General features: G+C 41.6%; 1 protein-coding gene across 7 annotated transcripts in view; it reads right to left on the bottom strand.

Moving 5' to 3' along the window:
- Positions 1–16,300, bottom strand: part of LOC124063054 (cyclin-dependent kinase 17-like) — a 35,820-nt gene that overhangs the window by 5,820 nt on the left and 13,700 nt on the right. For 6 of the 7 annotated variants that reach the window (XM_046396327.1, XM_046396326.1, XM_046396325.1 and 3 more), the window contains 13 exons: positions 11,094–11,227; positions 7,312–7,437; positions 2,997–3,053; positions 2,772–2,886; positions 2,467–2,561; positions 2,297–2,359; positions 1,960–2,083; positions 1,273–1,393; positions 965–1,062; positions 772–877; positions 421–463; positions 234–324; positions 76–153 (listed from right to left, as the gene is read on the bottom strand). In XM_046396327.1, coding sequence (XP_046252283.1) covers positions 76–153; positions 234–324; positions 421–463; positions 772–877; positions 965–1,062; positions 1,273–1,393; positions 1,960–2,083; positions 2,297–2,359; positions 2,467–2,561; positions 2,772–2,886; positions 2,997–3,053; positions 7,312–7,437; positions 11,094–11,227 — 1,251 coding nt within the window. Of the gene's footprint in view, positions 1–75; positions 154–233; positions 325–420; positions 464–771; positions 878–964; positions 1,063–1,272; positions 1,394–1,959; positions 2,084–2,296; positions 2,360–2,466; positions 2,562–2,771; positions 2,887–2,996; positions 3,054–7,311; positions 7,438–11,093; positions 11,228–14,833; positions 15,056–16,300 lie in introns of all 7 variants that reach the window. The other variant, XM_046396330.1, reaches the window with a different exon arrangement.

Genomic DNA, 16,300 nt, shown 5'->3' with positions numbered 1-16,300 from the left:
ATCGTATTCCCACTGAGAATTCTTGATTTTCTGCGGGTTTTTTCCCACGCCATTGTTCGACCTTGGAGGACTTACCTGACTCTGGGTACACTGAGGATCTCTTCCCCGGATCTCTCTGCAGCTGAATGCCTTTTACAGAGAAGATGGACGCAGCTGAAAACAAGGGAGGGCTGGTGAGACAGAGTTTGTAAGCTACATGTGAATGTCCAACATGTCAAACTGCTTGTACTCACTGTCTGCAAGTGTTTGAACCTGCTCCCCAAGGCTTCTGAAATACGAATGTCTGAGAGCATCCTCAGCTGATACTCGCTTCTTAGCCTCAAACTAAAGACAAACAGAGACAAAGAGACACGTGTTTAACCAAAAGCATTAGGTGCACACATATCAAACGTACCCATCATTTTGAGCAATGTTCCTTACCTGTAGAAGCACTGAAAGCAAGTCGTGACCATCGTTGTCTATTCTGTATTACAGAAAGTGAGAGAGAGGAAGGAAAGTGACATAGAGAGAGAACTGAGTGTCAAATGCCGACCTAAGCCGTACAGTGTAGTGTTCCAGCCATTCCGACAGAGGCGAAAATGCTCAGCTACAGTTCCTCCTGGAAATCAATCCATATCTTGTTACATCTAACGTATCACAGTTCCTTAAAGCGTAGGGTCACAACAGCCAGTCAAGTTTTGCTTGTTGTAATCCTCCTGTCCATAGTGGTCATTAAGAGGTCTGTTCTCAAATCAGTTACAGTGTAAGCAATGGTGAAAATCAATTACACACCTTGGTGCGTGATTGACGAGGGGCTCTGCTTGATACTGGGGGAAACTGTATGTCTTAAACTCCTCACAGGTGGTGATACCAGGCCAAGTCTCTTCTGTCGGAGTGCCTGTTGATGATATAGGTGAGTCAGTCAACATTATGTGAAGCTTTACACAAGCAAACACTCAGCCATATTCCACTCGTGCCGTCTCACCAAGGATGCGAAATATGAGGTGAAGCTCATCCTCCACAGTCGATCCAGGGAAGAGAGGTCTACCAGTGATCATCTCATAAAAGATACAGCCCACACCCCTGGAGAAAGGCACAGAAAGAGTGAAATAAGCAAACATAAATATGTGTGAAATACAGCACATGTAACACATTAGTGGGTTGTTTGAACTTTTTAAACCTAGCAGTTAAAACTTCAGTACACTCTTTCAAAATGTCAACAGTCACCACAGCAAAACATCTGGGAGAAAAGTGAAACAGTGTGTCTTTTTCTACAGATGTGTGTGCACTCACCACATGTCAATGGGTGTAGAGTACTCAGTGGAGCCTAGGAGCACATCAGGCGGTCGGTACCATAATGTCACGACTTCGTTGGAGTAGGTTTTTGTAGGAACAGACTTGGCTCGTGCCAAACCTTGATTCAAACACAAAAAAAGTGACGTTAATTTATGTAAATACTACTTCAATTCTTTCTTTTTATAACTTTATTGAGCTTAGACTTAAATATGCCATACACTTAAATAAGACAGATTTTAGATCCTTTAAAAATGTGTAAAATGTATGTTGTACTCAAACATTTTATGTCTGTGGACTGGATTCTTCCTGTTCTGATTCAATATGTATTCCTCTTTCATTTAAACAACACAAAATTAATGAATAATCTATAAAGAGGAATCACACTAATCAACGCTTGAATAACACAGTATGTTGTATTTTGATTATTGCTTAGAAGGGCAGAGTTGGGCGGTTAGTGGTCTGAGGAGCCATGTGGCCTGTAGAGGCTGCTAATGAGGCTTTCAGGCTCTTGCTTCGGGAAATGAAATAAATATAGTATAATAAAAAAAATGTAGAAGTGGGGGTTTCACCTATAGCTTATGTTCCGAGAAAAACCAAGGAGAACATAATTTTTTTATCTATTAAAATTAATAGACCAATAAGTAAAAAAAGGAAATGATGTATGTTATGGAAGTGGTAACAAACCAAAGTCCGCTAGTTTGAGCTCTCCTTTTTCATTGATGAGCAGGTTCTGGGGTTTGAGGTCTCTGTGAAGGACCTTCCTTCTGTGGCAGTACGCCAGACCTCTTAACAGCTGGAACAGGAATATCTGGAGAGGAGATTGTGATGAGTTTATATTAAGATAAACAAGATTTTCACCAGTGTGACTTACTGGTACATCCTTGTTATTATATTAAATATTAATAAGTAAGCAGTTGGGTTATTGTTACACCACAGTATTCATAGAACACACTGATTACATTCAACAGTGGTTCTTTAAGTACTACAGAATTCTCCTCAGCAGTGAGTTACTCAGTGCTACCTTGACATTGTGAACACTCATGATGCTCCCACAGTCATCCATGTACTGCTTCAGATCTTTTTCCTGGCAGACAAAAAAAAGAAAGAAAGAAAGAACATGCAATACAGATAGTTAGATTAGTACGATATGCCTTCTAAAGCCACACACAATAATGCACAGTGCACACTCACCAGGTACTCAAACACGAGTGTCAGGCACTTGTCAGTGTGGATAATGTCATGGAGAGTGACAATATTGGCATGCTTCAAGTCTTTCAGTAGAGATACTAGAAGAAACAGACATATCAGAGACTGTCAGTCAAGCACAACCTGTGAGGAGAGCTGAAGCAGCTCATAGTTCACAAAGAGCTCAGGGAACTAGCAGGCAATATGGATGAACAACACCTGAGGGTCCAAATATTGTCAAGACCTTTAAACCCTAAAAGCATCAGGTCCCGTGCTGGCCTGTGTATTACTTTCAGATAATAATTCCGTACCTTCTCGGATAGCCGTGCAGGGCGCACCCTCCTCATGCTCCAGTCGGATCTCTTTCAGAGCTACTAAATTGTCTGTTAACTTGCTTCGCCCCTTAAACACTGTAGCATAAGTCCCCTGCAAAGAAAGAAAGCACGTGAATGTGTTGTGAAATACAACACACTGAATGTTCGAGGAGTTTGTGCATGTTCATTGTCATGTTCGCTGATGCTCTTTTTTGATCTCACCTCTCCAAGTTTGTCCAGTTTGATGTAGGTCTCAAGTTTCCCAAAGCCGATTTCAGACTAGAGAAGACACGAAGAAGACGAAGAAGAAGCAGTTACAGCTACTATCAGTGCGCACTGTTACTAAGCCAGTTTGCATTTATTTTGGCTGCAGCCTGACTGTAGGTCTGGCTAGGCCACAGCACCATGTTTAAGCCAACTATCCTTAGGAGCAAATCCTCCAGGCCAAAAGCTGTTAGTTCAGTTTTCAGTATCACCACTGCTGACACTTGGCCTACAACTGCAGGCATGTGAGTCAGAAGGCCTTGTTATTCTGTGTGTGCCTATTTACAGTATTTTACTGAGCATCTTTGCTACACTCCACGATGCTGAGACAGCTGAGCACCATGACCAAAGTGGACATGGTGCTGAAGAAGTTTCCTTAAGGTCTTAGCGGACCTTAATCAGATCTCTGACAATGACTTTTCAGTTTCTGGTTGTGTAGGTCGTTAAACGTTATTCAACACCATATACATTGCATTACACACACACACACACACACAAAGTTAAATGGGCCTTATCTGAACAAAATGTAATTTCTCCACAAGGCCTCCTCCCTTTGTTGCTTTAATGCTCCAGTGATATATTCTTTGGTAACAGGAAGTCAGTATAACAAAGACAACCAAATACATATAAAAAGCATCCATTCTCCAAAGATAATTTAATAGGGATTACATATTTACATCTAAACATTACTATAGATATTCAGCAGGCGTACGTGAGCATTCTGAATTAATCCTGAATTCAGTTAATAAGGGCTTATTTACATAATGTTTGTTGTCCCTGGGTATCGAGATCATGAATTATAGATGGATGTAGCTATGTCAAGCTGTGATACCCACAGGCCTGTCTGTGTTTATCCCGCTCCCTGTCATTTTTCCGCTCTTATTTGTCCATCGCCATCAGGGTCGTTTCAGCCATGTTTTACGTGCGTTCATGACTCTGAAACTATCCATCTCTCCCAGTCTTGTGGTGGCTCGTCCCATCATGATGCTGATATGAATCTCAGGCCAACGCTCAGCCACGTGCATTTATGTGTGCGTATGGGGGGGAGGGTCTCCAGTGACCAAGTTAGCTGATGAAGCATGTGATCTCTTTAAAGGCATGCCTAAAAGCCAACATCAGAACAAGCTCGGACGCAAGATGACACACTTACACACTGAAATAAATGTGTGTGTGTGTGTGTGTGCGTGTGTCTGGGTGAGCACAGATTTCAATTTGCACAATTCATTAATAATCATATTTATGTTTTAGAATTAATATCTAGTTTTCTATTTGGTGATTTACTATCCTTGAAAATAATGAAAAGACTAAAAATTCAAAAATAACAATCAATACAAACAACAGAGATGTGTGTGCAGGGACACATATATGTGTCACAAACACATGTGCCTTATCTATATGACTGTGTGTGCTTGTAGGCAACAGAATATTTGGGATGAGACATACAGCCTATGCTGAAATGTACACTTCCACTGAACACACACACACACACACACACACACACACACACGCAGGCACATGCTGCTCCCGTCTCTGTGTTTGTGACAGGGGCTGTCAGGAGCTGTTGCTGAGCAATGCTGCTCTTCTGACAGGGGAGTCAGTCTCTTACACACACGCATGCACACTTCCAGAAACACACACATTATGACCATCTCCCCACACACCAGCCCCACTCCAGAAAATAAATCTGCGGCCTCTCGTGTTATTGACGTGTCTCTAAAGCAAAATAAAGGCTCGGCACTCCGCTAACAGCATGCAACTGCACTCTCCGTCTCTGCACCTTACAATGCTTTTCTTATGTGTGAGTTTGTGCGCCTGCGTATGCTTTCGATGGCAACGGGTTCATTTCATTCCCAACGCTCCAGTGAGCTTACTCAGCAGAACTAGGTCAGACCAAGTTTTAGTGACAAAATTAAAGCAACATAAAACCAAATAAAATGTGCGTGTGTGTCCTGACTGAACCCGTACAGGAACTGCAGAGACACACAGATAGCTGGACTGACAGCAGAAGAAAGAAATGTGAGAAGAGAGGTGTCTGCAGCCGGGTTCTGATGTGTATTGAGAAAAGAGTCCATTACTTCAACCACATTTCATATTTTTTTTCCCCTCCTTGCACAGCCTGTAAGAAGGCCTGATGAAGAGAGAAAGGATGGATTGAGGGTATTGAGTTTTAGAAAGAAAATGACAGCCCTCTGCTAAGAAAAGAGGTAGCAAGCAAGGGAAAGCGGGAGGAAAAAATTTCATCAATGTGACGTAGCCAGAATTCAGGGCTTCAATCAGTCAACTAATAAACATCTTGCACTGTGTAGACTGTACATTTAAATTACATTTGAATCATTAAACAATAAAAGAATAACATATATGCTATAAAGATATGAAAGAAAGGCACATAAGTCATAAAAGTTAATATTCTGTCACTACAGGGTTGAATGACTTATAAGAAAAAAGGTAAGCGTTGCATAACACGGCTAAATGTTGGTGGTTTGAGATAAAATGATCTTTCCTCAGCACCATTGAACACCGTTGGACTGCTATAAATAATTGATTATCAATGGGCAACAGCCATCAGAGAAAACTGATACCAACCAGCTTCACTTACATTACACTGAAAGCCATTCTAATACCAAAACACACGGCTTCAAATGAGAGCATCTGTTACGGGACACCCGACACATGTTCTACGTTACGGTAACACTGGCAAGCACACTGTAATACCAGAGGCCACTATATCAGTGTGCTCCTAAAAGATATTACCATTTTTAAGCATACGCAGGTGTGACTGAGGCAAGTGCACTTGGTCTCGTTCTTCTTCTGCATTTCCGTAGACCGAAGGGTTAAGCCAACATGCCAACATCAAACTTCTCGTCAGTTCTTGCTACAAGTGCTCACACTCAATTATTGAGCAAAGTTAAAATCAATAATGAATGAATGAATGTAACTAGCAACCCAAATGCTGCACCATAAACTACAGGTTATGAACATGCTGCAGATTCAGCAAGACGACCAAAGTAAAACAGAACCTTTTCTGCTATTCAACTTGAACTGAAGACCCGTTTTAAATTTCATCTCAACCACCATTTATCTTTTTTTACACTGAATAACTTACCATTTTAAAAATCACATTTCCCTGCCCTTCACTCCCTTAAAATTCTATTGTCATCCCTCTGTGCATCTTTCCCTCGCTCCTCCTTGCTCTCTGACTCACTTCAAGGTGTCCTGGTGTATAGTCCTCCTCAGGAGAGGAGCTGCAGCAGATGAGTCTGACACTGCTGCTGAATTATTGATTGATCTATTACATCACATGCATATAAGACACACTGCCACACAGAAGTGGACAGAACCAAGTATGTCAGAAAATGTCTGCCACTCCTTTATACTATAAAGACAAATACACCATATCTCATATACCCTTATAATATAAACCTCTCCTCAAAGACTGTTTTTCAGACTCCTACACAAAAGTCGCATCATGAAATGGCTTCAAGCAGAGAGAAAGAGGCAGGGCGCTGACCCTACTCAATAACTGCAGCAAAAACGGTTGATGGCGGGCAAATCCTTTATGCCTTCCCGCAGTATATCAAGTTCAATTCAATTAACTTGATATACTAATGCAATTTATCGATTGCAACAGTAAAGCAGACTGAATATAATTTTAGAAAAAGCAGAGTGAAAGAGAAAACATTCAGTTGTGTATGAAGGGAAAAATGAGACAAAAGAGGAACAAAAGAGTAACGTGGAAGAAAGTGTGACCAAAATACAAGTGAAAGTGCAGCACTTCAGAACCAATGAAAAGGGGTATAAGTGGACATGCTGCATATTCATGAATATCTGCCTCTTTCTACCCATCATCCTCCCCTATATCCATCCAGCCAGCAGCAACTCCCTCATATTCATACCCAGACCCATAATGCTCTTGGCCTGGATACATAATGCAGTATGAATGTATCCCCCCCCCACTGAGCCATTGTAAGCTCTATAATATAATCCAATGTGTGTTCAAATGAGTCTATGTTCATGTGATAGTGTTGGATGATATAATGGCCTTAGTCAACCATTTCAGTTGTGCACAATGGCATTCAGTTCACATTACTTGTGTTTCAGTACAAAGCAGCATCAAAACACCATCTCACACCCAGCTGTACTCACAGAAGTACACATGCAGATGCTAAGTAGTGACAAACACATCGCCAAAGCAGCTGACCATAAATTAGTCGCAGCTGCTTTGGCACACATATGCACAGGCATAGATATACACACAGACACAAAGACTACCGACCAGTGAAGCTCGCCGTAGCCTGCGGCTCATGGGCTTGTCGAAGGGGGGGCTGTTCATGGCAAACTTCTCCAAGTAGCCCTCCGGTAGCCTGATATCAGCTGGGAGAGACAAACGTTTGTTTATGTCCTGAAACAGAGGGAGAGGAATTCAAGAGGAAGGAAGGAGGTTAAAAATAATCTGGATCACTTTTTATCATTACTTTTCTTAAGACTGAAATCAGTAACCCTCTGGCATGTATGGGTAAAGGGTTTCCATACACATTATAAGTTTGTTTAAGAATAGCAATTAAATGTCACACCATTGAGGCTTCAATATACATAAGATGGTGTAGAACGAGTGTTATTGAGAAGCTGTAATGTTGAGAACAAAAGACGTGAATTAAGTGAAAATAGTTTAGCTGAACTGAGTTAATGTAAACAAAGTAGGATAAACATGACTAAGTGTGACATTCTGTATTTGTAATCCAATGTAACAAGACTCAGCATTAATCAGTGGACCAACCATTACCAGTCCTAAACTGTCATCTTACATTTCTTCACATTTCTCTGTTGTTCAGTTTGTTCATCACTCTGCACGATTTGGTATCAAAACTCTTGCACTAGCCTTGGTTACACTGCTTGCATTAAGCGCTACTTATCTGAATGCTCCTATCACTCCTGGCTATGAGTTAATCAAGTGACTTCTGCACAAATACAAACATCTACAGGTGCCATATGTTGCTGTGAATGGCTGATGAATGATGATGTGAATGAAAGTAAATGAAAGTAAGGCTAAATGAAAGGCCAGTTAAATGACATTACATGATGGGACTAGTTCCAGAAAAGATCCTGGCAAAATTCAGACTAATTTTCAGAATGGACCGTTGGCAGAGTGAGAAGGTTGGCACACCACTATTCCTAAACTCAGAAACTCATCTGGGACACATCTGGAACCAGTCCATTTTTTACTGAACATACTTTAGATTTTCCATCTTCAACTCTTCTGCTTAGTGTAGCTGACTCCTCTTTGAGTGCATGTCCTGTCTGCCTAAAATAATGCTGAGGATAATATTTAGGTTATAATGATATTTTTGTTTTAACAGATTCTCCCTTGTTGCACATGTAGAGTGGGCAGCCTATTCGACATAAGCTAGAATCACTTCCTGATCGTTGCTTGAATACAATTAGTGTGATGCTACTTTTCCCACAATGCATCTCTCCTATAGGTTATCTATGTAGGACATGTTCACTGGCAAGGTGCCAATCACACGTTGTTTCCATGGCAGCAGTGGGTGGCTGGCCCAGTCCCAACAGCCCCACTGTTTCAGTCCTTCATGTAAAGTGTGTGAAATGATACATGTGAGCATTAGTGGGAGGGTAGAAAGTCCCTGAAGATGAAAGGCAGAGGGATTCTAAGCCTGTAATGGTTTAATCAGAGCTTGTTGGCTAACATAACAACATGTAGTAGGATTACATATGAGTTGTCAACCATAGGACAGTGGCATACAGTACTGAAAAACACCCAGAGAAGAGACACACACACACATGCTGAAAATGTCAAGCAGTGCTCTGCACAGTGTCTAAGCACGTTTTATGAATATCACTAAGTTGAACCCCAGCATTTAACTGGGCCATGTATGGTCAGTGTGTGAAAATAAGGTCAAACCACTACATAGGTCTGTGGTAGTGTCTATAATGTGAATTCCTGGATATTACATTGTTAAAGAATTAAACAATAAAAAAAATATATACTTAATTTCTACATACGGCTGTTCCTGCACAACAAGGTATAGTATTACCAGACGAAATAAAAAAATAATAAATAAAAAATAAAATAAAATTGTATACATGCTGCCGCCTGCTGGCATGTAAAGTCTCAAAGTAGTGGTAACTGTATTTCTAAATCCAGTGCGGACTCAAGTTTGAGGTTGCTGCAGCTGCTCATTGTAGCAGCAGGCTAGCAGACCGAGTCAGCGGCTATCAGTTTGTTTCCAAACAACATAGAAAATATATGCCTGAATGCACATGTTGTTTTATGTTAAGCATGTGAAGTATAATGGATAACTTGTTAAGATGATAATATCATGGTCACAATGCTAATGCGCTGAGGGTAACTCCCATTATGTGTTAGCGTTTAGCTAACAGACTATGCACTAGCTATTTATATATAAAGAAAATGGATGAAGGACTCAAATAATCGATTTAGGAATCGTAATAAAAAATAAATAAAATGATAAAATTGTGTTGCTCCCCCAATGACATAGGAAACAGTTGGCGCCAATCAATTCTGAAAGCCACAAACACATGCAATAATATGACCAACGTAATTTCCACATTTATCAGTATGCTGCTCTGAATGTCTGAACCATGAAAGAGCGTAATACACGGACACAATCACTGCAACACTACATACAAAAAAAACTGCAAAACTTTTCCCAGAAAAACACATCTTGTCCTCCGTTTTTATACATATTTCATGCAATTCATAAAGCAAGCAATTCTTGATGACGAGAACAACAGATATAAACTCTTTTTCAGAAGGGCAACAATGGACAAAATGACACTCAAACCCTCTAATTCACTGGCACAGAATAAAGACCCACACACAAAAGCACACAAACACATGTCCCCATACTCACAATGCAGAACAGCTCTAGTACCTCCCTCATTGTCCTCCTTAAACGTCTTTCTATACACTCATACACATGCGTTTTCCACGATGCATGTTTCTGACCTGCCACATGACTGCACACACACTGACAAAGAGAGAGAGAGAGAGAGAGAGAGAGAGACAGAGAGAGAGAGAGAGAGGATGGCACTGTGGTAGAGTGCCATCCACAAGCTCAGGGGAAGAAGAAAAAAGAAGAGGAGGAAGAGGAGGGGGAAAGCAAGAGCAGAGGAGAGAGGAACAGACAGATTCCTGAGGGGAGAAAGGCAAATGGGGGGGAAGGGGATGGGGAAATGAAGGGGGGGTTGAATGAGAGGAAACATTGTTTTGTTCTCTCCCACTGTCATTTTGTCCGCCGGTGGATCTCCTCTTTCTTTAATCATACCAATAATTATTCTTACTTCTATAATTACTCTCTCACCCCGGCATTTTCCTCTCCCTCACTGCCTCACCCCACGCCTGTTCTCTCTCTTTCTCTGTGGTAAAAATGGTCTAAATTAGTCCTTTCGACTGTTCACAGCAGTCGCAGGCAGCAGCTTGTGTGTCCAGAGGCATTTCCCGTGTTATTGCGGCACTCATCACTCCAGAGCTCCCTCGAACAGACACACGCATACGCAAAAACACTCAGGCAGAGACATGAGCACATACTCAAAAACTGTGGGAAAACAACCCGACAAACAGCAACTTCACCTGCCCATAGAAAGCACAGGTGCACTCACTTAGACGAGGGACTTGCTCCGTGGTAAAGCTTGTCACGAAAAAATCGTTCATTAAATGCCACTAACTGAGAGCAAACTACCATCATGCATTGTGCAACCAGGAGAAAAAATAAGAAAATAAAGTAAAGGCCTCAGTAGAGTCCAAACTGGGGATTGTATTTGGGAACTTAAAACAATCTATCTGATACAGACCTTTTAGTTCTGTTTTACTTTTATTGTGAGTACATACATACACTCTAAACAGGACTGTGCTTGTCAAAATCAACATCACAGCTGATTCTTGTTACTTACTGACCATATATATTCATACATCTGCAGTAAGCTAACACTGAGTGTGAACACTGAATACTGATAGTGTAAATAGTTGTGGACAGAGCCACAGTGCAATATGAGAGATGCGTCTCTGGCTTCCCATACCTCATTAGAGATGCGCCGATGGTGGTTGTTCCTCATACGGACCCTGACTGGACTTTGGACCTCATCAGAAGACGTCCCAGATGCCTGGTCGCTCTCCCCATCTGAACCCATCTTCACATTCTCATGGACGATACCTACAACACAGAGACAGAAACTGACTGTTAATCAGGAACTGCACTGGTCCTTGATTCAACTCAGGTCTTTTAGACTTTTTTCCTCTTGTTTTATAGCAACTACACCTCATTCACACTCTTCTCCTCCTCCACTCTCTCCATGTACCCGTCAGAGGACACAATCTTTTGTCTTTCTCAGATGACATTCACCCCTCTACAGAAAGCCTTAGTAGGGTCCAAATCCCCCAGATGATGGATTGTACCACCAGTCATTCAGGGGTGTTAGCCAATTGTGAATAAAATGCCAGCGGTAAGATGAGGAGGTGAGAGATCGATATCACTCTACATGCAATGGGAGCTATCCTGTCTTTTCCTGCCACCCCCCACACCTCCATTCCTGCCACAGTCCATCTGATTAATGTGCCATGGTGCAGCAGAAAGGACTGCCTTCTTCAACGGTGTGTGTGCAAATGTGGGGGGAAGGGGTCTCTCTTTGAGATTTGATGTATGGTGCCCGATAGCTCTGTCTGGGTCATGTACGGCACATACTGTGTGCATGTTTGTTTTGTGTACAAGAAACTGCTTCTTGTAATGACAGATGCTAGTTCACTGCTAACATCTTACCCACCATCATCTACTGTTTATATTTTAAATAGCCACTATAGTCAAACCAGTCACAAACAGAGGGAAGACTGGGGACTGAGGATGAGTTTGGTAGGAAGAAGAAGTGGAAAGAAAAATAAGTCCCTTGAGTAATCGTGACAGGTCAGCCATGAGCTATAAAGATTGATAGCTGGATAGGTAAAGCTATTTATTATAGTGCACTGTTGTCAGCTATGGCGTGGGGCAACACCACCTGAGGCTGATTCTAGGTCATTTGTGTGTGTGTGTGTCTCTCGTTAGGTTAGGATTTTAGAAAGGCAAGATGGTCTACACATTCTGCCTTAGGGCTAAAAAGGGAAAAGATGGAATGTGAGCTCAGTGTGCAACAAAATAAGCTAACAAACATTACAGCTTTCAGATAACAAACAGTTAGTTTGCAGCAGTAAAAGATCGATTTATCGTGTGTTATGTGTAGCTAAATGCATGACAGTGTGCATTTATGGAGCCTCAGAGTCTTCGAAACAATAGTTAAGAAATAAATAATCACAGGAATAAACTGTGTAAAAATATATAAATGAAAAGAAATCATTAAAACTCAGCTTATCGACATTTCGTAGTTCTTATTTTTATGGTTTAATAGGACTTTACAGGACTCTAATGGGATTTTTTTATTTAAATACCTCAAAAGTTTGTTGTTCTGTCATGGCATTTTTCCCAAGAGCACGTGTCACATTTCATGGTGTCTGAGCTAATCACACGCCCCCTACCTCTGAAACTGAAAAACTGTCTGTTAGCAATTAGCTAGAGCAGCAACAATGTCAAAGTAATTCTGAATCACTTGTGTAGCTCCTATAGTGTAAACTCTGTGCACAAACATAGAGACTAACATCAATGTTTATGTATTTAACTCAACAACTACCTATCTCCTGCCTACCTACCTAGCTCACTTGCTAGGCTAGCTAGGAGAGGCTATGAATTTTGTTTATTTCTCAGCATCAAAGTTCTATTTCTACACAACTTGCAGTTTGTTTATTCTTAATGTATTATTTTTTTAGTTGTTTATTATTGAGCACTTAAGAGCTAAGGTGAGGGCCTGAACACAAATGTCTGGGTCCTTTCTCAAAATTGAAAACATATTGTTATTCAGATTAAATTAACCATCCAAAAATCAACAAAAACTATTGATGCACTTGAAATCATCAAACATATCAGGTTAATTGATTCCTCTCAGAGCCAATATTACATGTGAATTTCATCAGAGATTTTCTCACTGCCAAAGTCTAGATCCCAGCTGCTACTTTACATCTGCCCATTGGTCTAACTATCTGTTGACAAAAGCAGCATATGCTCATTAGCAAAACACAACCCAAACACAATCCATCTGTGTAAATGCTTAGTAAACCTCTTTACAGTCACTTAAATCTCCAAGTCTGATGTACTGCCTGTGGCCTCACAGAGAGACACAAGAACACTATGACTAAGACTATGAATACAGAACAGCTTGGTAAGAAAACTGAGCAGTCTGTAGTCATATCAAGAATCAGCCCTCACAACCCTTATGGTGAAACTTTAAACTCAAGGTAACTGACACCAGGGTAAGGGGAAATTGATCCAGGATATCTACATACTGGCAGACGCGCACACACATGACCACATATCCAGTACTGCTGTTATGTCACCCGTCTTTCTTACTTACGCAGAGGTCCTGATCTTGTGTGTTTGTGTAAACAGTCAAGTGGATGCAGGTGGATCAGACAAGATGACTGACCAGGGAGGAAAATTCCACCAACTGGGCCCTGAAATATTATGATACTGATAATGTTCTGCTAACACAAAGATTTCTTCTCATACAACAGCCTCCCAAACACACTTTCTCTCCTCAAAATAAACACACTCACACATAGTTTACACATAGTTTCTTCCATCCTCCTGCAGGCTCCTTCTGCTCCATTTCCATACCAGACTGAGAGCAGACAGTAAATGTCATGAGTTACCACTGCCTGTGTGGAGCCAGGCTGGCCTAGTTAGGGTTGCTGACTCCCTGCGAGCACATGTAGACAAATGAGTCGGCAGCTGGTCTATCCTTACCTCACCAATCTCTGAATCTACTCCACTTAGCTGGAAATCCATTGCTTGCTCACATTGGCAGTTCGGAAAATGACAGAAACGCCCGTGGAAAAGATTAAAAGAAGGGTAAGATTCACTTCAAGAGGCCTTCAAAGAGTAATGGAAATCCTGGGATTTTTTCTGTCATAAGCCCTCACTCGGCAAGGCCAGACATGAAGTTCAGTGGGGCTGTTGAAGGATATGCTGGTAGAATTAATAATCACTGTCCACATCCAATGCATTACCAACTGTTATTACAAGGCTTCGAACTGAAGCATTTTACTTCTTCTTTTCGCTCTCAGGCCAGGAGTTCTCAAAACTGTTTTTCAGGTCAGCAATTCCTAACTGAATATGGCATGAGAGGCAGGAATAGAGATACTGCAGTCATTCTGCTAACAAGCAAATTAACAAAAAATTGAAAAAGAATATTTTGAAGGTCACTTCACTTTTCTAAGGAGTCCGTGGGAGACTTGGAGATACCCACACACACACACATACACACTGCCCCGGGCCAACCCACTGCATCTCTAGTCTTAAAACCAGCCAAATAAAGAAAATAGTGTTTTAAAAAGAGTATGTTTAAAGCATTCAAAGTTATTGCATTAAATTATAGGAGAAAACTACTTAACATACATATATGTTAGTAAAACCTTAAAAAAATACTTTTTGATCTCTATTTAATGTCCTACAGAATGAAATCAGTTATGGGAATACAACTATTTTAGGCCTCTGTATGGGACAAAGATGTAGATTTACTGACAGTATCATCTATTCATCAACATCTATCAAGCACATACATATTTCCACAGACATCTGTCATCAGTATAGTCTTGGAACTCAAAGTGGATCTGATAAAAAGAGGGGATCGGAATATACATGAACTTGATGATGAAGATGATATGATGTGATGAGACTCACCAATTCGATTTCCTGGAGGACGACATGAGTCCAGAACTCGAAGCATTCGGAAAGGTGACAGCCTCAGTGGGGTGTCCCTCTCCCCCATTCTCATCCCCTCTCCCATTCTAGCCTCCCCCATCCTTGAGTCTCCCACACTGGGAGCACGAGCAGAGCACCCCTGGGGGTTGCCTGACATGTCCATTGTTCCAGAGGATTCAAAGCACTACAGCTGCAAGTGCACTTAAAAAAAAAAAAAAATCAAAAATACATTTCAAAAAGAGAAGAAAAGTGGTTCTGTCCAGTCTTACTGTCCAGCTAACAGGTCTGGGTGGGACACAGGATTTGAGGATCAAAGATTTTTGGGAAAAATCCAATCTTGTGGCTGTCTTGGTATCTCCAGGAGAGCCCCACGCAGTAGAGAACAGGTCTTAGATTGGAAGGACAGCGCAGACAGCACAGGCACACTAATCACAATGCAACAACTCCCTCGGCTTCTACTCCACTTTAAAACACTCTCTCTCTCTTCTTGTAGACACTCCCTCTTTCCACCTCTCCTTCTTTCTTGCTATTTTTCTCTCTGCAGTCACACTCTGCTTGCTGACTAAGGAAGGTCAAACGCCGTGCAGGTAGGCAAAATGCTGCAGAGACAGTCCGACACACATAAGACGAAATCTGTTACACCCCATCATCTAAGAATAACAGGTGTTCTGTTTCCATCTATATGATTTATGCTTAAGCATAAGCATGCATACACACACACACACACACACACACACAGAATGAGAGCGAGTGAGAGAGAGAGAGAGAGAGAGAGACAAACTCACAGCTCCTCCTAAAGGGAAAAACACTTTCATCTGTCTGGTGTTCAACTATCTGACCTCTTTGGCTTCCAGCTATTTCCTTCTCTCCTGTTACTTTTCCATTCACAGTCCAGGGTCCTCTTCTTTTTCCTGATGTTTTCCTCCTTTTCTCAGATCTCTTCCCTTTGTCCTCTGGTGTTCTCCCACTGTTATTCAGCACACCACATTCAGGCTGTTGTGCCGCACTCTTTCAATCCACTCCCTTTCTCGGTTGCTCCCTCCTTGCCTCTGGCGCTCCTATCAGTGCTCTCAGTGTTGTTAGTCCTCTTGCTCCCTCCCTTCACCTTGCTATTACTCTCCTCCTTCTCATGTGATACCAGTCTCTCTCACTCTCTCCCCCTCCTCTATCTCTCCCTCCCTCGCTCTTCCTATCTCTGTCTGAGTCCAGAGATGGTGTTGAATATTACACTACAATCCCTTTCTTATTCAGGAGCCAATGACAATTTTCTGCCTGATCAGCCTCTTTCTTGCTCTCTGTCTCTATCACTCTATCTCGGTCGTCGTCTCTCTCCCTTTTGCTTCTTCCTTCTCCTCCACCCTCTGCACATTCACCCTTATCTCTAGTGCAGAAATTGAAACCCTGAGGCTTATGAGTGATGCCTCTGGCATCCTAGCTCCCATCTTC

This window comes from Scatophagus argus, chromosome 8 (assembly GCF_020382885.2).
Source record: "Scatophagus argus isolate fScaArg1 chromosome 8, fScaArg1.pri, whole genome shotgun sequence".
Classification (NCBI taxonomy): domain Eukaryota; kingdom Metazoa; phylum Chordata; class Actinopteri; family Scatophagidae; genus Scatophagus; species Scatophagus argus.
The sequence above is the reverse complement of the archived record's forward strand: the minus strand, read 5'-3'. Positions and strand labels throughout refer to the sequence as shown.